The following is a 24,773-nucleotide window of genomic DNA, read 5'->3' as shown; positions in this document are numbered from 1 at the left end:
CTCCTAAGGGTAAGGGAGTGGTCAGCAGCACCCTATGGGCACAGGATTTGCATGCAGGTCTCCAGTGTTCTTGTTAAAATAATTGTGGGTAGCAAGGCTGTAAAAGCTCTGCGCCAGATACTAGACAAGGAGGTCATTCTCGTGATGAGCCCCACCCAGCCCTACCCCGATCCTGGCGCTCCTCCTCCAGGGAGCTCAGGTTTTGTATGCAGGCTAGAAGTGAGGGAGGAGGGCATGCATACCCTTTTACTTCACTGCCCTGTGGTATGGAACAAATTGTTTACTTAACAAATAAATTTTAAAATATTTTATTTATTTAAGCATTATTTTAAAACCAGTTTGTGAACAGATTTATTGGAGATCAGTATTAAAAGATGGCCACCTTCTACTGGTTAGCTTAATCAGTTGTAAGAGAGATGATCCTTTCCCTTCAAGCGCCTCAGAAAGGGACCTGCACTGAAATTTTGTAATATATAAACATTTTATCACTAAAATGAGCCCCTTCTCACAGACAATCCCTCTGTCTTTGCCAGGTGAGCAGATCGCCCACCCAGATGATTGCCGGCTACACCTGGCAGTGCAGAGGGTTGGGGGCAGGGACGTGTCACCTCACCCCCCCCCCCAAACTCCCATTAGGCACTGCATGAGTGTATGGTGCATTGTGGGGATTACTCCGACGCCAGCCAAGAGCCAGCCCCCCATCTCCCAGCCCTGGCTGCAAGCAGCCCTGGCTACCAGACGAGCAGAAAAATGGGGCTAATAGAGCATTTGTTCTCTTAACCCCATTTTGGAGACGGGCTCTGGAGGTAAATTTGCCACCCTGCCGCCACCGGGAGCCAAGTGGCTCCTGGCGGTTCTCACACGGAGGCAAAACCAGGCTGGGCTTCCTTAGCCCAGTTTTGCATGCACGTGAGAACAGCCTCAATGAATTAGACAAAAAAACTCAACCCCAAAGTCTTCAGTTGGTTGCCCATCCCCATTGCAAACTACAATCAGTGTTGGCCTTTTATGTACGAAATAAAGATGCCTCACTCTACCTATCAAGGACATTATGTGACACACTGCTCCAATCATTCACACAAAAACCAAACCACACACAAGAAGCAGACACTGAAATCTGGGCTGGATAGATCTGGATTTATTGATAGAAAAAGATGGATTGTGAATCGTCCTGCATGTACCAAAGTAGAACAGGATCCTTCTAGCCTCACCCCTTCTCTTGGGCAGGAATTCCCCACCTCCAGTCACCCATGAAGTAAGTAGCCCTGTTGGAGCAGTGTTGAAGTAGGTCATCTGCTACAAGGGATCTCAGCCAAGTTTGTGGGTGGAGACTTCACAGAAGTAACAGCTAGCCCTGTACACATGGCTCTGCCACAGAGGCTAGAGGCAAAGCTATATTTGAAAGCAGTCTGCAAATTCCTATGTCTAAGTCTCTAGAACAGCTCTCTAGCTGCATTGTTTCAGAACAGCCCATGGCATCCTCTTTCCTCATGTGATTCCTTCAAATCCATGTTCTCTCTTCACTGGTTTTGCTAGCCCAAGGCTACAACTCTGCACACCAACTTGGTGCTGTACAGCAAAGGCAGTAGAGAAGTAAACTATATGAAGAAGTAGATTTGCTCTCAGTTAAGACTAGAACATAGACAGAAAAAGAGAGGTGGTTGCTGGGGGAAAGGACCTAGAGAAAGAGTGTGGGTCCTCTCCCTCCCCCTCACCACCTCCAGTTTGATATTTCAGGACACACACAGGTGAGACACCACAATCTACACAAGCCTTGGGAAAAGACATTTCCTCCAAACACACGAGGGCTTTATCAAAATGATGGGCACCAGTTCCAGCTCTCCATCCTGACTTCATGTTTAACTGAAGGAAATTTCTCTATGGGTCCTTTTGCGTGCACACACAATTTCAGGTCAGGAGTTTCAGAGACCACTCAAAACCTTCATCATCAGGTGGACAGTGTGATTTTTGTGTTCCTAGTGCTGAGTGCAGCTGGCAGGAAGCCAGGGGGCTGAAGCCACCCATTAGGCCCTGAAGTCCCTGCCCCGAGGAGATGCGGCCTTTGCCACCCGAGGCAGCTGGATGAAGCTTTTTATGATGTGGTGACGAAAGTAGCCAAGGGCGCCAAAGGAACTCAGGTGACAGGAGCTGGTCTATGAAGACACTTTCCAACTCTGAGCAAGATATGCCCCTCACACTTGCCAACTTGGTACAAATTCAAATGGGATTCTGTCGAGTATGGATACACACCCGTCCTCCTGGAGATTGAGTGAAAGGTGCCAGCCAAACCCTGCAGGGAAACAGCCATGATTGCCATAGTTCTGGATTGTGGCCAGGTTCAGAAGTCCAACTCATCCAAATCGGTGCCTCCAGCAGCTGGCAACTCTTCCTGACTGGGTCCCCACACAAAACGGTAGTTGTCTTCTAGCTGCCGCTGCCGCCGCTGTTCCTTATGGGCTTCCTCTGTGCCCTGGATCTAAGGAGCAGAGCGGGCAGGTGGTGGGTGGGGGAGCAAAGCAGAGAGAGACACCTCATATGTATGGTGGCTGACAAATTCTGGAACCCACTGCTGACCCAAAATATGCACTCGAGGCTCCTCCCACTGGGGGGAAACTCAAATTCCTCTACAGAGGCCCTGCTCTGAGTGAACCCACCAAATGAGGCAGGTGGCAACCAGGCCTTTTCAGTGATGGCGCCCCGTCTGTGGAACAGCCTCTCCTGTGAGGCCCACCAGGCGCCATCACTATGTTATTTTAGATGCCAAGTGGAGATCTTTGTCTACTCAGGCTTTAATCTTTTTAAAATGTGATCTTTTTTAAAATTGTATTTTATTGCAGTTTTTGCTTCTGTTTAATGTAATGGGTTTTCATCTGTATGTTTTCTGTTACTCTTTTGTTGTTTTGCTTTGGGAGCCAGCCAGAGAAGATGTGAAGCTGTTATAACAGTCATAACTGTTATGAGCTGGCTATATAGAAAACATTATTATTAAACGAAGTAAAGAGGCACAACCCTGCCAGGAGTAACCAAAATGCATTCCTCCTTCCTACTATCTAGCACGGGAAACAAACAGGCACTAGTTTCCATCTGCCAGCAAGAAATGCTGCCAGCAGCCGCAGCCATAAAAAAGGCACACAATCCACCAGGAAGCTCTCCTTTACAGCCCTTATTCAAACACAGGAACTGTACACCTTCTCAGTGTTTGCCAGAAAGGGCTTCCTGGGGGATTTTGCTCCATGGGTCAGCTCCATCTTCCCCACTCTGCAACCTTTAAGGGCAGCCAAACAAATCCACCAGCCAAGACAGCAATCTCACCTTACCTCATGGCTGGGCTACTTCTGAAGCAGTAATAGATAAAGAACATGCCTTTGAGGATGTGTTGCTGTCCTGACCACCAGCCTCTACACTCCTTGTACTGGAGGGTAGGACTTGGCAAGGAGGTATAAGCCATAGTACCACCTCCCCCCCCCATTTTAGACATCGGCACTGGGCAGAGAGCCACTTCCCCATGGTAACCCCCCCCACCTGCATCTTTGGTCCTCACCAAAATATTGAAAAAAATGTCCTTGAGGTTCTTGGTGTCCTCTTCTGACAGCCAGTGGGCGTCATCCTCCTCCTCCCCGAGGCCACCCGTCGTCACAATCTTGATTTCAATTTTACCTGCCAGTCACAAAGCAAGTGTTAATCACCTCCCACCCTAGCCACAAGATCACTCTGGATCCCAAGAGAGACACTGGGGGGAGGGGAGAGAACAGCACAAGGTGGTATAAGAGCACCATGGGAAAGTGTAGCTGGTACAGGCAGCCTTCCTCTGAGAAATATGTGGCTGCTGTCAGCCCACAGCCCTTGTCTGCACCTCCCAGTTATGGTTAGTTAAAGAAGAACTGCAACGCCTTATGATTGCGCCGAGCGTTTCCCTGTCCCCTGCGAGCACCAATAAAGCAGAAGAGGCAAATACATGCTGAGTGGAACAATGTCCTGCCGTATGCCTGCTGGTGACTAAGCATGACAGAGATGCCAGGAAGAGGCACGTAATATTTAGTTCGGCCCAAACCTTACCACTCCCAGCATTTGGGAAATGGAGCTAGGTCAGGGAGGCTGGTTGTGCAGCTCTCCCCCTAACCTCCAGCATGAGAGCTAAGAGCTGCAGGATGGGGAGAGGAGACAAAAGGGGGCACACATACAATTACTGATGGTGGCTCAGGGCTTAGCAAAAGCAAGCCTTGGAGGTTGCACAAGCAACTGGGAATGAGGCCATAGCTCAGTGGCAGAACATCTGCTTTGCATGTCGGAGATCCCAGGTTCAATCCCTGCCATCCCCAGGCAGGGCTGTGAAAGACTCCTGCATGAACCCTCGGACAGCCACTGCCAATGTGGACAACCTTGTGCAAGGTGGACCAAGGGTCTGACTTGGCATAAGGCAGCTTCCTAGGTCTGACATGCCTACACCTCCTCTTTATGCCCGGAGGAAGAGTGCCACACACTTCGCCAAGGCTGAAGACACAGGCCCTACCCCTGTATTAAAGGGCTAGTAGTGGCAGAGGGGGGAGCCAGCAAACGGGCAGGAAGGAGTGATCTCGAGTAGAAGTGATAGATTACCACCTTACATCATCGCTACACTGTTGTAGTGGGATTGTGTGTGTCTGCCTGCATGTTGAACCCTGAACATACACTTGGCTTGCCATTGTTTAGACTCTCAATAGGGTGAGTCACTAGATTTTAAGACTGGGGTATGGAATCTCTTATAGTATTGACTTGGGGGTGCAATCCACTGGGAATTCAAAATGAATCCAAGGTGGACTTTGCCCCCTATATGAAGCTATTCACACACGCAGCCAAAAACCAGGCTAAGGAAGCCCAGCCCGGTTTTGCCTGCACATGTGCACTGCCAGGCTTCTAGTACCCGGTCCTAGTTGGCAAACCTGCCTCCAGAGCCATCCTCTTAAAATGGGGTTAGAATTGCAAGCACTCTCCTAACCCTGTTTGACTGATCGTCTGCCAGCCCCAACTGGGGCTGGAAGACTACAGGGCTCCTGGCTGGCTTCAGGAAGCAGGGGGTCCCCATAATGCACCGCACACTTGTGTGGGGCATTACGGGAGTTCTGGGGCATGGGGGGGAGGAACGCCACCTGGCACTCCCACACTCCAAGCTACTGGCAGAAGCTGGCAGTCATTTGAGTGGCTGATCCAGCCACAGGAAGAGGATCCTCTATGGGGGAGGTAAGCTCTTCGAGGTTTCCTCTCCTCATGTATCTCCTCTAGAAGCAGATCAACATTATGGCCCAGCTTTCAGCAGAGCCTGTAACTCCAAGTATCCAGATATTTCCCTCTATTTTCTTCTCGCCTGTAAAATCAGCAGGTATTTGATTTCTAACACATTTTGATTTCAACATGTTGTTAAGACCAACATGTAATTACCTCTCTGTGGGGGTTGTCTAGATTTGGTCAGGGGTCTTGATCTACATGGGTTGATTTCATTTTTTAAAAGGGTTTCTTAACTTTGGGTCCTCAGATGTTGGACTACAAATCCCATCCTCAGCCACAAAGGCCATGGCTGGGGATGATAGGAGTTGTAGTCCAACAACATCTGGGGACCCAAGGTTAAGAAACCCTGATTTAAAATCTCCTGGTGCTATCTGGGTGGCAAATCCACCTAGGAAGCTCATCTCTTGAATGCGGTCAAGAGAGTGAGAGCTCCCTTAACCACATTTCCCTGACCATGTGTGACACTGGCTGCTTTTAGCTGGCGCTAGAACATTGGCTATGTAACACAACCCCAAGTCCACCTTGGATTCACCTCGCCCCTCACTGTAGGGACCCCGACAAGGCACTGTGCCCTCACGCAGTGCATTGTGGGATTTGCGGGGCCTGGGGTAATACGTCTCGGCCTCCAACCCCCCCACGCCGCCTAAGGCAGCAGGTGACCATCTGGGTGGGAGATTAGCATGCCCAGCAAGGACTCAGCAACTGTCTGTGGGGAAGGTAAGTTTAAGCAGCCTTCCCTGCTGCCCACCCAGTCGTGAGAATGACCTCACTATCTTAATTCTCCCAGTTTTGTTACTTATCTATTGAAAGTAGCATGAATGGGAATTTTTTTTGAAAGAAAAGGATTGAAAATGAAGACTTTTCACATCAAAGTTGCTCTCAGCAACCACCCTTGAGGTTGAACTCTAAAAGCATTGCTTATTCCAAAACATCTCCCCAAAGCAATATCTGCAGTGAAAGAACCATGGCTGTTATGGAACCAGAGGGGAGCTGGGGTTGAACACAGTTAGCTTCTCTAGACAGAATCAGATTATTGGTCCCTCTCTCTCCTGGTAGGGTCTACCCTGATCAGCAGCCATTCCCAGTGATTCAGGCAGAGTTTTCTCCCAACCTTGGTCCCAGAGATCTAACCTGGGACCTTCTGTGCACAAAGTGTGTCTGCTCTACTGCTTCTTCCCACTGTTGGAAGGAAGCCAGGCCTTCCTAGTATCTTGTTGATACTAGGAAGGCCTGGATTCCTTCCAACACCACCCACTTCCTTGAGTAAAGAAATGGGGCCAACTTGGCCTCGAAAACCTTCTCAGGAAGAGCATTAATCAGATAATGTCTTGAGATTATCAGCTCAGGATCAGGATAGCCCATGACTCCAAGACATTTGCATCTCAAGCCCTCCAGTGACCTTGTGTCCCTAACAACTCCTCCTTGAGAGTCTTCTCTATCACACCCCACCCACTCAGCCCAGAAAGGGACTTCCCGCTGTCCAGGTTGCATGGCTGCATTACCTTCTGCCTTCAGGCCTTCCTTCTCCAACAGGTCCTTAACCACACTCTCTACGTGGCGCAGCTGCGGGTTGTCCCTGCTCATCTCTCGGACTCGCAGCTCCTTCTGCTGAGCGCTACCTGGCTTTACCTTAGTGACCCTGACTTTCACGTGCCCATCTGTGTCACCATCTGAGACAGAAAGGGGACAGAGGCACATCAGTATGCCAGCATGTGCAGGAAGGAGATTGGAAAGCAAGCTGGACGGGCCTGCTAGCAAGGCTGCATACACAGTCTGCGTTTAAAAAAAAAAAAGGAGTTCTCAGTGCCAATTATATTTATATGTACATAAATTTGCTCGTTGACAGTATCAATGTTTTTTCAAAGAATTCAAGACTTTTGCAAGGAGATGGTCCTGGACAGCAGGAAAAGGAAGGCAAGAAATCACAGAAAGGTGTGGAAATTCACCAGTTGGGTCAGGCTTGCACAACTTGTAACCCACCAAGCTGATTATAGTCTTCAAGCTACATATGGCAACCCACCAGTGGCTCAGCCAACCTCCTAGTTTCACCTTCTGCCTGAGACCGCAAAAGCAAAGAGGGTTGCCAAGTACCAGGCAGACCACAACAGCATCATTTGTGGATTGCATCTGGCTAGGCAGGGCACTAATTCTGCAGACCTGCAAGAGGAACAGGGAATAGTAAAATGCCTTGGTGATGGGAAAGGGTGTATTCTGCACAAATGCTGCATAAGCACAGAATTACATCCTGGACTTGGAACTGTGCATCCCAAGAACCTCTAGGGTTTGTGTTTTATTCTGGAACAGTACATGGTGGATTCTCAGGGGAGGGGAGGAGAGAGCAGAGTAGGGTAGCCATAGGTTCAGTGCCCCACTTGGCATTTTGCCCTTTCCCATGAATAGCAGGAAGAGAATGCGATGCAAAAATCAGAAAATATATGCACATATACTTCATTTGAATAACTGATATAGATCACTATTAAATGCAAGGGCCTGAACAAAACAGGAGCTGAGAAATTTGATGATTATGTAGGAGGCCAGAAGAAAGAAAGGATGTTTGTAGATCTAGTTCTGTTATGATAAGATTTCAAAGTTATATTTTAAGTAACTACCTTGGATTACAGGGAGCATGATCCATTTTAACTAACGCCATTAAAGAAGGCTATATTTTAGTTGAAACGTGTCTGGCTTGTGATATATAGGATTATCTAGAATCTCCTTGCACCATATGACGAGAGGTCAAGCTTCATGAGGAACATTCAAGTGTTTATATCTGACAAAAAAGTGTGAGATATTCCCTTGGAGCACACTATTTTTACGGAACTACACGAGAAACATCCTTTGGGACTCTTTCAAGGTTTCACCATTCAAGGATTTTTTTTGATATATTTCTGTGATGGCTTTGCTTTTCATAACAGAGTAAATCTTGTTAATTGGTTGTATATGGAATATCTGGGTTATATTTATGACTATATGCCATACTTTTTTTTTACATGGTGGAGTTATAGATTGTGGATCTACATTGTTTAGTTTATAATTGTATCTATATTTCTGATTAAATTAAGTTCAAGCATGTTGAGGAGTAGATGGAGGTGGAGTAGGTTCGATTTTGGGGCTCCTTTTCCATCAGTATGTAGGAGGCCAAAACATCTCCAAAAGCAAAGAATTACTCCCTGTTCCCTTGGAGGTGGCAAGAGAGCCACACAGAAGCAAACTGAGGAGCAGGAGTGGCGCCCTAAGCGAGCAAGTAAAAGGCAAAAAAAATGAAGATGCACATCTTTGTAATCATGCAAAGAGGCAGACAGATGCATTTGGTTGCCACCCTGCACATGTTTTGCCAGACACAGCTCAGAGCCTAATCTGACTGACAAAGACAAGCATCTCCAGCCATTTTCTGGTCCCCTCCCTGTAGGCAAGCTATAGGATAAAGTGGCCCTCAGAGGTCTCACCCTAGTGAGCTCAGAGCTCTTTCCATCATTGGCAGCACTTACACCATAACTTACTAGTCACTTGCTTGCACATTTATTTGGGAGAGCTTCTGGACATTTTGTAACTGATTGGGGTAAGTCAGGGAGTGTATCCCCTTGGCGCTCCGTTCACAGCAGAGCAGAGCCTCCTACTGGCTGATTTAGAAATGTCTTAACAAAACTCAAGATAATGAGGTCAATTCCATAATCTAGGCAGACCTTAGAGAAACATACCGGCGGCTGGCCTTGCTGTACTTTCTTTAGCAGTGTCTCCTTCATCCACTGAGACCTCTTCCTCCTCCTCTGGCCGTTGCTCCTGCTCCTTATCACCTTTATTAGGGACATTGCCAGGATCCAGCTTGTCAATAAGCTTGTTGAGGGTTGAAGCCAAAGACTTGGAGGCTTGCTTCCGATCAAATTCTCCTTTTAGGCCTTCTGTTTCCAGCTCATGTTCCACCTGTCAAAAAGCAATCAAAGAAAAAGAGTATAGTCTAAGTTTTCTGGAGAGACCAGATTTATTTTTTACTTAATGCAATAACGTCATAACTTGTGCCTCAGCCTGAGAGGAGCTTGCACTTTTAAACACATACTCCTATTCTGTACCACTAGTGAAAGGGCAAATCGCAAGCCAAGTGAGAGTCGGCCTGAGCAAATCTGGAGCCTTGAAACTGAAAGGGGGCAGCTTATTGGTCAGTGTCAAATGCTGGTTCTGCAAGTGAGGCTTCCGGGATTGGGAAAAGACACAGAAGGCTTGCAGTACGAAAGAGGTAAGGCTGCACAGCCAAGACAAGATGTGTGCAGGTACATCGCCTGCACATAAATTGGAGCTGTGGGAGGAAGAAAACAGCAGCTTGGACTACTGAGTGGCAAGCTACAGGAGATGCTGAGGTGAGAGAAGCTCCCTGTCATTCCTTCTTCTAAGGGGATGTGTGTGTGTGTCAAATTACACCACCACACCACACAGAGACACAATCTGGCTTCTAACGAAGAAGAAACCCCACCTTACCCAAAGGAGAGGAACCTCCCACACTCCGTCACCTCTAATTCTTTCCAATTGCCTCATCACTTAACCATATTTTTCATCTTACAGACATCACTCTGTTCATGACCAAAGCCAATATAGAGTTTTGCAAAAACTCAGAATACAGCGTAGCCTGTTTATAAGCCTGCTTATTTGTACCATTGCTTTCTGGCCATAAATCATAGCTGCCAGTAAGGCTGCAAAAATGCTGATGTGCATATTCAATGGAGAAGTTGGCTGCACAAACAGCTGCCTGAGACTGACTTTTCCCAGGCAGACGGGCTGATGGCATCAGCCCAGGTGTCTCTTGGGAAAATGATATTCACCTATTAATTATTTTATTTAACTCATTTATATACCGCTCAAAACTTATGTTTATAACAAAACACAAAAAAATAAAAACATTAAAATTTAAAATTTAGACCAATGTTAAGATCTGTAAGACATTTGCAAAACCCAAGCAGCAGATTGTGGCAAGGATAGTAATAGTCGCAGTAATGCTAATGGAACTCATTTGAGCAACAGAGAGGGCAGCACCTCCCAGAATTCCCAAATAAACTGGGTGCAAGGACAGGCCAAACCGGGAGGAAGGAGCCTTTCTAAGCTGGCTGCAAAGCACAGCATGCAGTGAAGGCTCTGCCCATCCCCAACCACTGAAGGAAATATTAAACTTTGTACATCGCATTCCAACAAAAGCGTTCTTAATGTTGTTTACACAGCAAAAGGAATGAGAAGGGTGTTCGCTGTCCTAAAGGGGCTCAGAATCTAAAAAAGAAAAGCGAGACACCAGTGGCGGCCACTGGGAGAGATGCTGGGCTGGGCTGAAGAGGGGCAGTGGCTCTCCCTCTCCTGTGGAGCCCCCACTTTGAAAGGCCTCTCTCTGCCCAGTTAGAAGGGGTGGATGCTACTATACTTTGCTTTCCTGTTAAATTGGCTCACAGCATCCAGAGATCTCCAGTTCATCCCTTGTTGATGGGCAGAACACAAACACTGCCTTGCTGGACCAGACCAAAGGCTCACCTAGTCCCGGCCCCCATTTCCCACAGCAGCCGCCATGTCCCTCCTGGATGCTCCTAAGCAGGAATGCAAAGGCCAGGACCTTGCCCTGCTCTCTGTCTCCAGCACGGGGTACTCAAGAACAATGTCTCCAAACAGAGAGGTTTCAAGGCTTGCTAACTGGACAAAGAGGCATCTTTTAAAAGAGTGGCTCTTGTATTCAGCAGGAGAGCAGCAACTATTCCTATTGAGCCTAGCTGAGCACCTTTTCCACTGGCTGTTGCTGGCGACTCCCTTCTGTTTCTCTTCAGACTGCAAGCCCAAAGAGCCATCTTATTCCTTTCACTACATAAACTGCTTTGAGAACGTTTCTGTTGAAAAACAGCATAAACAAGAACATTTAGCGATTGTGGCCGAGAGACAAATTATTCAAGGATAGGTCTGATCCTTCTAAGCTAGTGGCCATCGCTACATCTTGCAATCGTGATTTTTTTAAATGTTAATTATGTGTTCTGTGAAATGTTTCCTTTCTCCCTGAACCTACCACTGACCAGCTTCATTGGGCAAGCCCTAGTTGTGGAAGAGGGGGAAAAAACCTTTCCCTTCTCCTCACCATGTTATAACTTTATATATCTCTATCATGCCCTTTGCTCCCACACTGTGTCCCCCCTCCCCCTCGCCACATTAAGACGACCCAGATCGGAGCACTGGTTACTCACCGTGAAGGCTTCTTCTGGGTGCTGCTGTCAAGGCATCTCATGATGGGTTATCCTCGTCACGTGCTCCTGGGCAGGACTATGCAAATTAGTTTGAAAAAAGAGAGTCCTATATAGCTCCGACGGGGATAACCCTGCCCCAGTTCTTCTAGGCCAAGTAGCGAAAAGGAAAGGTTAGATTGAGAGAATAGCGTAAAAGGGATATAGGAAGATAACATTCAGCATAAGGCATAATACGGAAAAGGAACTAACCCGTTCCGCCAGTCAAAAGGTTCCTTCCCCACAGAGGAGAGCAGCGAGCCACGAGGGCGGGCTGAGATGCCTTGACAGCAGCACCCAGAAGAAGCCTTCACGGTGAGTAACCAATGCTCCGTTCTGGGTAGCTGCTATCAAGGCATCTCATGATGGGACATACCCAAGCAGAACGTCCTCTGTCCCAGGGAGGGAAAAAAGTTCAGCTGCTCTACTCCTGGGGGAGGACCCTCTGAAGAGCTCGCCTCCCAAATGCCGCCTGTGCGGCTGTCTAGCCTATAGTGTCTTATGAAGGTAGAGGGACTTTTCCAAACTGCCGCCTTGCAAATTTCCTGAACTGAGGCATTAGTAGCAAAGGCGGCCGAGGCAGCAGCGGATCTGGTGGAGTGTGCCCATATGTTAGAGGGTGGAGGGGTCTTTTGGGTTTCGTATGCTAGAACGATACATGCCCTAATCCACCTGGCGATAGTTCTAGAGGACACGGCCTCGCCCATGGAGGTAGGTAAGTAAGAGACGAACATAGTGTCTGTTCTGCAGAAGCTAGCCATCCTCTTGATGTACCATTTCAAGCATCGTCGCACGTCTAGTGTATGCCAGAGCTTTTCCCACGGGTGTACAGGATGCAGGCAAAATGACGGTAGAAAGATGTCCTGAGAGACGTGGAAGTGGGAGACGACCTTGGGCAGAACGAATGGATCTGGAATTAGCCGAACAGAGTCTTCAGAAAACACGCAGTATGCCTTGTGTACTGACAGTGCCCTGAGTTCAGAAACTCTTCTGGCTGAGGTGAGCACCACCAGAAAAGCCAATTTTAAAGAAAGGAGTCTCAGCGGAATTGACCGGATAGGTTCGAAAGGAGGTTCTTGTAGAGCTCTGAGTACGAGATTTAAATTCCAGGAAGGAAAACGATGCACGACCGGTGGCGACAGAAGGGTGGCCCCCCGCAGAAATCTTTTTAGGAGGGAATGGTCCCTTAAGTTAGAAGAAGAGGGCTTTGTTAGCATAGGTAACAGGGATGCCGCTTGCCTTCTTAGGGTGTTGGGCTTCAACCCTTTGTCCAGGCCGTCTTGAAGAAAACACAAGAGGTGGTTAAGCGATGTGTTATTGGTGGGGATTTTATTTCTTTGAAGCCAACGAAGAAACATCCTCCATGTGGATTGATAGATGCAGTTCGTAGACTCTCTTCTGGAGACTAGAATAGTCTCAGTTACCTTCCCTGAGATGCCCTGTGCGAGGAGCCGGCTCAGCTCAGTCTCCAGGCGGCTAACTGAAACCAGCCTGGATTGGGATGTTGAACCGGTCCCTGAAGAAGAAGGTCTGGCCTCGTGGGAAGATGCCATGGCTGGTCCACTGCCATGGATATTAGTCCTGTGAACCATGGCTGTCTGGGCCAGAAGGGGGCCACCAGGACAACCTCTGCCTCTAAGGTTCTTATTCTTCGAAGCACTCTGGCAAGAAGCGGAATCAGCGGGAAGGCGTACAGTAGCCCTTGGGGCCACTTGCAGGATAGAGCGTCTGTCCCCCACGCCGTCCGACAGGGGAACCTGGTGATGAAGGTCTCCAGCTTCGTGTTGAGGGGAGTAGCGAATAGGTCCGCTTGTGGTCGGCCCCACTTGGATGCCAATTGATTGAAGACTAGAGTGTTCAGCGACCACTCCCCTGGAAGCAGATCCTCCCTGCTCAACCAGTCGGCGATGGAGTTCAGATCCCCTTTGACGTGGTGCGCTGATAGGGAGCTGAGATGTTTCTCCGCCCAGAATAGGAGCAACACTGATTCCTGAAATAGGGAGCGAGAGCGCGTTCTCCCCTGCCTGTTCACTTGTGCCTTGGCCGTAGTGTTGTCTGTTTTGATGAGAACATCTTTCCCCTGGACTAGCGGGCGCAGGCGGAGAGCGAGCCGAATGGCCCTCAATTTGAGCCAGTTTATAGAATGGGATCGTTCGTGTTGGTCCCATATGCCTTGGACTGAGTGCTGGAGACAGTGGGCTCCCCAGCCCCTGTTGCTGGCATCTGTCATGACTATGAGCTTTGGGAATTCCAAGAAGCGCTTCCCCCCCGAAAGGTTCTGGGTGCGAGTCCACCACTGTAGGGACATCCTGGTTTGTGGGGGAATGATGATGAAGATGTTGCGCTTCCTGGAGATATAAGGCTGGAAACGGAGGAGGAACCATTGCAGGTCTCTCAGATGTAGCCTCGCCCACAGGACCACTTCCAGAGTCGAGACCATGAGGCCCAGGAGGTGGGCCAAGGACAAGATCGGTGCTTTCTGTGCAGATAGGACCCTGCGAGTTTCTGAGGTGATAAGACTGGATCCTGTCCTGTGGGAGAAAGACCCTGTCCTCCAGCGTATCGATGATGACACCCAGGTGACAGATCCTCTGGGTCGGTGTTAGATGGCTTTTGGCTGAGTTGATCAGGAAGCCGTGTAGTTCTAGGATTGCTAGAGTCTTTCCTAGGTCTCTCTTCGCCCCGTCTGGAGAGACTGATTTTAGAAGAAGATCGTCCAGGTACCCGAAAACGTGGACCCCTTGGAGGCGGAGAAGTGCCAGGACAGGGGCGAGTACCTTGGTGAAGGTCCTGGGTGCTGAAGAGAGGCCGAATGGAAGTGCCTTGTATTGATAGTCCGTCCCTGAGTACTTGAACCGAAGGAGGGGCCTGCTGTCTCGATGGATGGGGACGTGGAGGTAAGCCTCCTTTAAGTCTATTGACGTGAGAAGGTCCCCGTATTGCAGAGCTTCTAGAATGGAGCGAAGTGACTCCATGCGAAATTTGCGAGGTTTTACATACCTGTTGAGGTGTTTTAGGTCTAGAACAGCTCTGCAGAAGCCGTCTTTTTTGGGTACCGTGAATAGAATAGAGTAAACTCCTCTCCCCTCCTGGCCTTTTGGAACGAGTTCTATCGCTCCGATGTCCAGGAGGTGTTGAATGGCGAGGGACATTTCTGTATGTTTGATAGAACAGCTGGAGCGTGGAGTAAGTAGAAACCTTGGGTGGGGAGAGGAGCTCAGTTCTATTCTGTATCCCGATGTTATTAGGTCTAGAACCCAGGCATCTGTGATGTTCTGGCGCCATGAGGGGAGGAAGTTGGATAGACGACCTCCTAGGCAGGGGGAATCTGAGTCAGAATTGAGACTTCCCCTGTTGTTTTCCTTGCGAATTGGGGGAACGGAAGCTGGTGTTCCTGCCAGTGAAGTGTTGGCGGGGCCAGGAAGATCTCGAGCCTCGAAAGTCGCGGTCTCTGCCCCTGAAGGAGGGGCGGAAAGAACGAAAGGGCTGGTAACTTCTTCTGAAAGGAGTCTTGTCGGGCTTCCTTGATGCTGAAGGCATGGCTTTCTTTTTGTCCTTGGATTCGACTAGGATGTTCTCCAGTGCTGCATCCCCGAACAACTTTGCACCTTCGTATGGTAGGGCGGAAAGGTTATTCTTTGAGGCAGAGTCCGCCTGCCAAGCTTTTAGCCATAGATGGCGTCTGCCGACTACAGACGCTGCTGATGCCCTGGAAGAGTAGCGGATGGAGTTCAGGGAAGTATCGGCTATGAGGGCTTGAGAGCGTTGAAGCTTTAATAGTTGTTGCCTGAGGCGGACTGACTCGGGCGGTGTGTCATCAAGGAGGTCGTTTATCCATAGAAGGCTGGCTCTAGCCGCCATGGACGCCACTGCAGAAGAACGGGTAGCCAAGGAGTTGTTGTCATGGACGTGCCGAAAAGCCAGCTCCACCTTTTTGTCAGAAGCATCTTTTAGGAGACCTTCGCCGTCTCTCGGGACTAAGGAGCCGCTGCTCAATTGGGAAATAGGAGCGTCGGTGGTTGGAGTCTTCAGTAACAAGGAAGGTTCTTGTTGGAAGGTGTAGAACCTAGTTGCTGACGATGCTGCCTTCTTAGGAACACTTGGCATGGACCACTCTGCCTTGATGACATCTGTAAAATAAGCTGGCATAGGAAGAGGTAATTTACGGGGTTGTGGTTTTGGAAAAACCAGGTCACCCTTATTGGTTTGGTTAGAATCCGTAGGGGATTTAGATGACAGACCAATGGCTTTTAGGACCTTGGTCATGAGAGGGTTAAAGTCTTCCGGGGTGAATAAGCGCTGAGAAGCCTGTGACTGCTCTAGGTCCTCTTCACCCGACCAATCCCCCTCCTCTCTATCTGGCTCATGATCTCGCTCAGGGTCCCGACCACCCCCCCAATGACCTCCTGGGTTTTCATCTGCGTCTTCCTCCAAGGGAGGAGATGGTGCAGGAAGCCCCCTATCCCTCACAGGGCGAATAACTGAAGCAGAGGGGTCAGCTGAGTCCTCCCCAGATATTTCAGAGGAGTGAACAGAAATGGTCTTGGAGGATTTATTAGATTTTTTAGACTTCTTTAAATGTTTTTTCTTTGATTTGGCCTTTCTAGGAGGAGGGGAAGGGGAGGTAGAAGCTGAAGAGTGCTCAGAGGAGGAGGAGGAAATATGCCTGCGCCTCTTGGAGCGTTTGCGCTTCCTAGCAGATTTAAGGTGCCCAATAGATTCATTAATGGTATTTTTAAACCATATCTGCCATTCCTGGGGGACCTGAGTAGGAATGGGAACATTCTCCGGGATTGGAGATCCCTCCCCCACTTCCGATTGCGTGGCTCTCACCAGACTCGATGCAGTGGTGGTAGAGGCGGTGTTGCTCACGTTTCCCGCCCTTTCTGGGTCAGAGCCATTTTGAGCATCGCGTGGATCCGCAGAGGAGGCCGCCATTTTGTGTTGGTCGGCTAGGGTGCGTATCTCCGCTTGTGAGGGGGGTGGGTTCGGGAGCGGCTGAACCGTCCCCGCTCAAAGGCGTTCGTTTATTTCTTGAAAGAGAGGTGCTGCTAGATCAGTGCAGCGTTTGGAGGCTGAGCTGCGTGTTAAGCGCCTCGGTCTATCCTCACCCTCTGCGCCTTCCGTGCTGCCTGAGGACTCGCCTCCCGAAGGGGCGATCGACCGCAGGACCTCTCTGGCTGCCTGCTCGGACAGAACGAAGTTCGCCGAGGCTGGGGCAGGGAGGAAAAGGGCGCTGGGTTCTGCTGGCGGTAGCGTGATTGGAGGCGGGTTGCCCGGTCTCCTCGAGTGCCTGGGAAAACGCTCGGACGGGCGTCCAGCAGGCACAATAGCATTCAAGACCCTTCTCTGAACTCTAGAGCCCCTAGCGCTGTGCTCCATGCAAAGCTGACCGGGGAGGGAAGGGGGGGAGGGAGATGCGGAGAGGAGCGTAAACAACAGAGGATCTGAGCTAAACACGAGACGAAGCGACAAACAATAACTCTTTTTTTTTTGTACACTGATGACTAGGGAGAGACAACAAACGGCACAAAGAATTGGAAAGGAGAAGAAAGGGGTACAAGCCTGAGAAGAAGAAGCGACGAGAGGAGCAGCCTGCCAGGAGCAAATGCAGGACTAGAAGAACTGGGGCGGGGTTATCCCCGTCGGAGCTATATAGGACTCTCTTTTTTCAAACTAATTTGCATAGTCCTGCCCAGGAGCACGTGACGAGGATAACCCATCATGAGATGCCTTGATAGCAGCTACCCAGAACCTTTAGCTTTTCCTTATATGGAAAGCAATGAGCATGCAAACAAGAGATGATCAGGCAATGGGGCAGTGGGTGAATCTAGGATGCCTCCCCACAAAGCAGTGGGATGTAAGGCAGACCAAGCACATCTCATGAGTCCTCACTTCATCAATGATGTGGTCAAACTCCTTCTCCATTTCCAACTCCACCTCCTCCTTCAGCTTGGCCATTTCAGACTTGGGTAGCAGGATGTCCTCTAGCTCCTTCTCAAACTTGCCCAGCAGATCTTCCTCCTCTTCCTCTTCTTCGTGGCCCCTTTCCTCAGGGTGCTCAGTCACTGCTGCTGCTGGCTCACTTTTCGGTGGGGTTTCTTGAGATGCCTCCTCTGATTCATGGGCCTTCTCTTTGCCCTGGGAGGGGAGAAATTTTTAAATTTAAAACATCAAATTGTTCTAAGCAGAAATAATGGAGCCTACTTTCCTTTAACAAAACAACAACAAAGCATGTTTACTCTTACCCAGGACCACCACTTCCCCCACCATGTGCTGTGAATTTGGTTTCTATCCAAATGTCCGCAAACGTAACCCAAATTCTGCCCCAAGGGAAGGCAAATGCTGTGACCTGTGTTAAATAAGCAATTCAGTGGGCAATCCAGACTAATTAGCCATGACTAAACACCACTGAAATCAATGAGACAAGTACCATTAATTTCAATGGGGCTTAATCATTACTTAGTCTGGATACTGCCTTCTGTGTCCACACTTAATTTAGTCTGTGACATGGGAGGGGAAAGCAGCCATGAAGCACATCTGCACACCAGATTCCCTGAGCCTCACCTTGCCTTCAGGGTTTCAGCAGATTATTGGTCACACATTTTCCAGCCTATACTTTCATAGCAATGATGACTAGAAACTTGTTTAAAAAAAAAGAAAGAAAGAAATGAAAGCAGATTTTCAGGACTCTGAATTCCACACCCAATATGTGGAAGCATCTGATGCTGCTTCTGCATTTGTGTGAAATATGCGCAGCCAGGGATCCAAGGAGCATCTTTGAAGAGTCAGCCCAAGGCATTCTGGTGCCCAAAGGGGAAAATTCAAACCCAGCTGCCTCCCCGAACACATACACTATGATAGTAAAATATAACAAACTAAAAACCTGACCATTTACTGCAGGTTAATGATATACAGATTCTGCCATCTGAGACTGGCTGCCTCTCCCCAATGATAGAGTTGATTTTAGGACTTTGGAAAAGTCAGCTACCTTTTCTCATGGAACAGCTTCCTGCTGTGAATCCTTAACCATTCCCATCAGTCAAACAGAGCAAGGTTGGCTGAAGTACCCTTCCACATGTACTGCAGGGATCAGAGGTGCAGCTTAGAACAGAGCCGTGCAAGGATGCCCTTGCAATAGCAATGCAATCCAGTGATGGCAGATCTAGCCTAGAAACGGAGAATCAGGAGTACTCCTAGGCTCACGTCATCTGCTGTGGAAACATCACTGGGTTGTACTTTTCACTGGTTCCTCAGACCCACCACAATAAACGTGAACAGATAAAATGATGCTGAAAGTGCAATTCCATGCAACAGACACAAAGGAAGTTTCCCTTGACAAGTTAATCTCCAAGCTAACCTGTGACAAAGGAAGCCTCAATACAAAAGCTTACCTTCCTAGCATTCTCTTTCAACTCGTGGATGAATTGAACCAGGTCCCCAGGGTTCCGGATAACTTTGAAGTGGATTTTTTTCTTGAAATCTGAAAGGACCAGGATGCATGTTAGATCTTCTTAGTGCCCAGTGGTTGGCAAGAAGTGCCTCACTAGAACCCTTGTATGTTCTAGGCTTAAAAACTATCCAGATTCTGGAATGTTCTAGGCTTAAAAACTATCCAGATTCTGAGATAGAATTCCAGGAGGAAGAAGTCTGCAACTTGCACAACTCGTGCAAATCAAGCCAATTTCCATATACCCATTTGTTATGCTTCATTGATTCTCCATCTGCTGACCAATAGGCAGTCAATCCATTAAGCTTCTGCAATTTAACCAAGCATCAGCTACACACATCTTTCACTGCCTTAAAAGCTGGAAAATTTACTTTAAAATTAAAGAAAAGTAGTAGATTTTTTGGTATACTGCATTGTGTGTCAGTTTCCCTGGCTGAATGAAATGACCACAGAATACATACATCCCTTCAATATCAGTCACATGTTCACCTCTACAATGGGAGCAAGAGCATAAGTAGTACTGGGCTTAATCCTGAGAAACTTGCATTCACATCTCAGCTCCCTACCCCTTGGGCAAGTCACTCGCCTATCTACCTCACAGAGTTGTCACAAAGACCCATTTTTGCATTTAGTGCTAACACACGTGTGTGTGTGTGTGTGTGTGTGTGTGTGTGTGTGTGTGTGTGTGTGTGTGTTTTTCTGGAAATAATGAAGAGGACCTAAATTATTTAGTAAATTATTTGGATCAACTGATCATTTTCAGTTTTAATTTGAACCTAATAATTGTCTTTAATCTGACTTTAAAAAAATAATTTTATTACTTTTACCTGTGTCTATCTTATTGTTGTAAGCCACCATGAGCAGTATTGCACTGGAGGAGAGGGGTATAAATATTTCAAACAACAGACACTAAGCCATGTTAAAGGGAGAGAAGTGTACCTCACAAACAACAACAGTTTCAGTAGTTTCACAGATTTCTCTCTGTGCAAACCACTTGGGAACCTTTGTTGAAAAGTGGTACATAAATATCAGTAGTAGTAGTAGTAGTAGTAACAACAACAACAACAGATACACAAACATATAGAGCATCAGAAGCCATTTAAAATGCTCAATTGGAAGCCAATCACATAAAGAGGGTTGGGTAGATGGGTTCAGAGAGGCCTGAATCCCTCCCTTCAGCATGGCCCAGAAGTTATATGAGACAAAGAGGAACTTTCTTTAGAGCCATCCCTATAATACCTTTGGGCTACATTTACACTGACCTGCAAGGTGATTGTCTGCTGTCTTCATGATTGGCTCTTCCTCCTGGAGGGGAAAAAAGACATGGGAATGGTTCAGGGCTACATATAGGCACCACCTTTGTCAGGGTAGGCATGGACAGAAGCAGTGTCAAGGTCAGTCAGGTTAATCACTGATTCCCCCAGTATTGGTGGCATGAGCCAGCTGAGAGGCTTGTGCCACCACTGTGCCCAGCCCTCCCATCTACAAATGGGAGCACTCCCAGAGACCTCTACGTCCTCATAGGGCCTTTATGAGTCAATCCCACTCGCTGGTGCAGGTGGGAGGAGTCTCGCCAAGGAGACTCCCACAGTAACTCCTCTTTTGTCCTCCTCACCAGCCAATGGGCTTCCTCCCAAAGGCTACTGCAGCCATCTTTGAGGAGACTTTGAGAGAAAGACCTTTGGCCAATGGAGAGGGTGGGAGGAGGAGCCGCGCTCAAGGAATTCAGCAGTGGGGGCAGCAGCTTCTCTTTTCCCCATTGGTAAATGGGGTGGAATATGGGGTCATCTCCTCTTCCCACTACGTGCTGAGGGTGAAAGGAGGAGAAGCTGCTGCCACAGATCCACCCTCCCATTTGCCAATGAGGAGGGCAAGAGGCGCCACTGCTAGTAAGTGAGGGTGGAGATGGGGCATGTGCAGTATGTCCTGGGGCTCCGAGTGCAGGCTTTTGCCCCAAGGCCCTCAGCATCCTGGTCCTGGCACTGGGCGGGGAAGTATTTCAGCATGACAAGCCATTGAGCTCCACTCCTGATTCTGTCAGATGAATTAGTTTTCTAGAGTATTTAGTACAGAGCTGCTCAACTTCAGCTCTCCTGCAGATGTTAGCCTACAACTCCCATAATCCCTGGCTACTGGCCACTGTGGCTGGAGATTATGGGGATTGTAGCCCAAAAACAGCTGAGGGGCCAAAGTTGAGCAGGCCTGATTTAGCATGTTAGGAACAGGACACACATTGATACAAAGTATTATCCCAGACCCAACAGATGTATGTGTTCCATTGACACAGAAGAGTTGATCACACGATCCATGAGTGGGACGGGGTGGGTAGGGGGGAGGCAGGAACCCACCTACCTTCCTCCTCCCCTCCATGGCTGCAAAGCTTGCGCACTGACATGACTGGTGCTGCTGGGGGCCGTGTAGCCATCTGGAGGCTGGGGAAACTCAGCCTCCAGAAATCCTTCCATGCACTGCGCGAGGAGAAAGCCGGGCACTCTAGATGGCCACTCAGGTTGTAGAGAGCCTGAGCAGACACACGACCGGGATCCCGAGTAGAAGGACGCACTTGTGCCCCTCTACCTGGCTAATAGCCCAGGCCGAGAACCCAGGCTACCCAGCAGGGCAGCACCAGGATCAGGATTGATTTCGGCGCTCCACACAAGCAGCTCTACCCAGTTAGGGCTGCTCATGTGAACAGCCTCAGAACTTATTTTTTCACTACATGTCAATACTGGCATTAAGTACTGAGTTTGCACCCAATGGTAGCCATAGCCATTTGACTTGAATATCGATCAACTGGATAGCCAACCTGTTGTACCCCAAATGCCTGCAGTGGGTAAGAAACTAACACACCAACTTCCCTCAGCCTACCATCTGATCCAATGCCATAGCTCTCTCAACTTTGGTGGTGTGCACCAAATGCTGCAGTTCAGTATTTTAGGGGCGAAACATTGTACAACCACAAAACTGTACAGATGTGATAAGAAGCACACTATTTAAAATAAATATTTCAAAAAGTTCAAGAACATGTTTTGTTCACCAAGACATGGTTCAGACTGGAAGCATTTCACTGGTCTGGGATGCTACTGTTATAAAATACTAAAAGCCCCCATTTCACCAGTCACAAGCTGAATCAGATGTGGGAGGCTATGTGCATGTATGGCCCAGTCACCCTCTTGCCTCAGGTGTACAAAACTGAAGACAGTGGCCTATGCCATAGAATGGTTATGAAATTTCCAGCCTTGGAGATAAGCGTGTATCTTGAATAATTAGCTAAAAAACGTGATCAGCCACAGCCAACAGCATGTTACCTTCGTTTGGTCTGGCATCTGGGCTGCCTTCCCATCTCCACGCAGCACTCTCTCCCAGAAATCAGAGTCGTCATCAGGGTCAGTCTCAGGAGGAGGAGCCACTAACCAACACACAATGCAAGAGTGTGAGGGCAGTTTGGCTTCCCAACACTACCTCTTTAAATAGGATCAAGTATTCTGGATCTGCACCACACAAGTGCAGGATTTTATAGTCACAGAGTTTAGCATGCTGAGAATCTCAGCTCCTATAAGTTTCTAGTCCCTAAGGCCAAGAAGACAGATAGCACCCTACAAGCTTTGAAGCCCAATAAAGTGCGACATGTTCCTGGGGAGAAAGACAGAAGAATGTGAGCCAAGCAGAATTTCCAGGAAGCAGGTCTCCAGTACCCTGCGTAGCTTCTTGGCCCTCCCCCTTGCTAGCAAAATTGTAAGAAAGTGATGCAAACTAAGCTAGTTTTACTATTCACAGGATTCCGCTCTTCATCGGCAATGAATTTTGATATCCTCTAGCTCCGTTTGTACAGCCATGAGTAGTTTTACCATTTTTAATTCTGTCCTTGCAGTGGTGCCAAAGACAAGGCTCAGGGCCTTGATCAGGTCCATTGGGTGACACCAATACAGCCCCCAGCACCTTTCGTCCTAGCACAGAAGCTACTCAGCCATCTCCAGGACAAGGAACCAGATGCTGGGAGCAGAGGGGTGGCACTGAATGCCTTGGCATCGAACCCCAGCAAGACAACTTAAGGTGCCTAGATGCAGCTAAAGTGCTCTGTAGGACAACAGAGAATCATAACAGCATTACTCATTAACCTGCCCCACAGGCTCAAGAGCCAAGAAACACAGGGCCATATTTTAGACACCAAAGGCCATAAGCCTTGATGTTTTTACAATGGTCACTCAAATCTGCTCCCAACCGTGACTCCAGCCCCACCCACCAAGCTGGATTTCAGTAACATTTCTGCACCAGGCTGTGTTATACTAAGTATACCTTTTCCATCTGGATCTTGAAGAGCAGAGTTGGAGTCGCGCTCATGCCACAGGCCTGTGTCTAGAGTTTTCAGTTCTTCAGAGATCTCCTCCACTTTGCGCTTGGTGTCAGCTGCAGAAAGAGACCAATGAACCATACAGAGTTAAACAGATGGATAAGAACATAAGCAATGTCCTGCCGGAACAGACCAAAGGTCCATCTAGTCCAGCATTCTGCTTCACACAGTGGCCAACCAGGTGACAGACAAGGGGAAGCCAAGCCAGCCAGGACTCATGAAAGAACCCGCCTACTGCTACTGAACACAGCAGCACCTCCAATGCAAAGAGAGGAGAAACTCCTCCAAAACCCCATTGCTACCTTTAACCTGTTGTAGATCTCTCCTGACCCCACCTTGCCCTACGACGCCAGAGGTGGCTTACAAAAATTCATCAATCATTATCATCATATTTTTTATATGAACATGACAGCCCTACAGGTCATCAATATGTTTTAATACACTGAATTAAAAGCCTGTAAGAACAAAAAGGTCTTTGCCTGGCACCAAAGAAAGAGAACTGTCATCAGGCATAAAGAAGTGGGCTTGGTACATTTAGTGCTTGCCCTCCCCCTATAGCTCTGATTTTGAAATGGTAAAACTTAGGATGCTGCTATGGTGGTGATCTTGATACTGGGATGCTTAATTTTTTATTAAGTACCAGATTGTTGTGGTATACTTGAGGTTGTAGGGTAACTGAGAAAGAGAGACCCCAAGTGGTGGCAGCAGAAAAGACATCTCTCCCTCAGAAAATTAGAATATTACATGGAACCAAGAAGACAAGGATTGAAGAATAGAACAATATCGGACCTCTGAAAAGTATAAGCATGCATATGTATTCAGTTCTTGGTTTGGGCCCCTTTTGCAGCAATTACTGCCTCAATGCGGTGTGGCATGGATGCTATCAGCCTGTGGCACTGATGAGGTATTATGGAAGACCAGGATGCTTCATTAGCGGCCTTCAGCAATTCTGCATTGTTTGGTCTCATGTCTCTCATCCTTCTCTTGGCAATGCCCCATAGATTCTCTATGGGGTCAGGTCAGGCGAGTTTGCTGGCCAATCAAGCACAGTACACTGTATACTTTTCAGAGGTCCGATATTGTTCTATTCTACAATCCTTGTCTTATTGGTTCCATGTAATATTCTAATTTTCTGGGATTGTGGATTTGGGGTTTTCATGAGCTGTACGCCATGATCATCACAATTATAACAAATTAAGGCTTGACTTATCTCGCTTTGCATGTAATGCGTCTGTCTCATATATCAGTTTCACCTTTTAATTTGCATTACTGAAATTAATGGACTTTTGCACGATATTCTAATTTTCCGAGTTTCACCTGTATATTTCAAACCAATCCTGTCCAAATATTCACACCATCCTCAGAGGCCCTTCTTACTTGCCTCCTTTCTGAAAGCAATGGGAACCTGGAATAAGGCCTTCCCAGTTGCAGCCCCCTTGCTCTGGAATGGTCTCCAGGAATGGTGCTTGAGGTC

The 24,773-nt window shown here is 48.2% G+C and overlaps 1 protein-coding gene across 3 annotated transcripts in view; it reads right to left on the bottom strand.

The window, feature by feature from the left end:
- Positions 1-1,123: 1,123 nt before the first annotated feature.
- Positions 1,124-24,773, bottom strand: part of OS9 (OS9 endoplasmic reticulum lectin) — a 43,935-nt gene continuing 20,285 nt past the window's right edge. Inside the window, exons 7-15 of one of the 3 annotated variants that reach the window (XM_053301537.1) lie at positions 23,245-23,355; positions 22,257-22,357; positions 20,211-20,253; positions 18,893-18,981; positions 17,394-17,639; positions 8,961-9,183; positions 6,765-6,932; positions 3,542-3,657; positions 1,124-2,476 (exon numbers count right to left, since the gene is read on the bottom strand). In XM_053301537.1, coding sequence (XP_053157512.1) covers positions 2,339-2,476; positions 3,542-3,657; positions 6,765-6,932; positions 8,961-9,183; positions 17,394-17,639; positions 18,893-18,981; positions 20,211-20,253; positions 22,257-22,357; positions 23,245-23,355 — 1,235 coding nt within the window. In that variant the 3' untranslated portion in view covers positions 1,124-2,338. The remainder of the gene's footprint in view (positions 2,477-3,541; positions 3,658-6,764; positions 6,933-8,960; positions 9,184-17,393; positions 17,640-18,892; positions 18,982-20,210; positions 20,254-22,256; positions 22,358-23,244; positions 23,356-24,773) is intronic. The other 2 variants (XM_053301538.1, XM_053301539.1) reach the window with 2 other exon arrangements.

The sequence above is a fragment of the Hemicordylus capensis genome, chromosome 2 (genome assembly GCF_027244095.1).
Source record: "Hemicordylus capensis ecotype Gifberg chromosome 2, rHemCap1.1.pri, whole genome shotgun sequence".
Classification (NCBI taxonomy): Eukaryota; Metazoa; Chordata; class Lepidosauria; order Squamata; family Cordylidae; genus Hemicordylus; species Hemicordylus capensis.
This window is presented reverse-complemented; position numbering and strand designations above follow the sequence as displayed.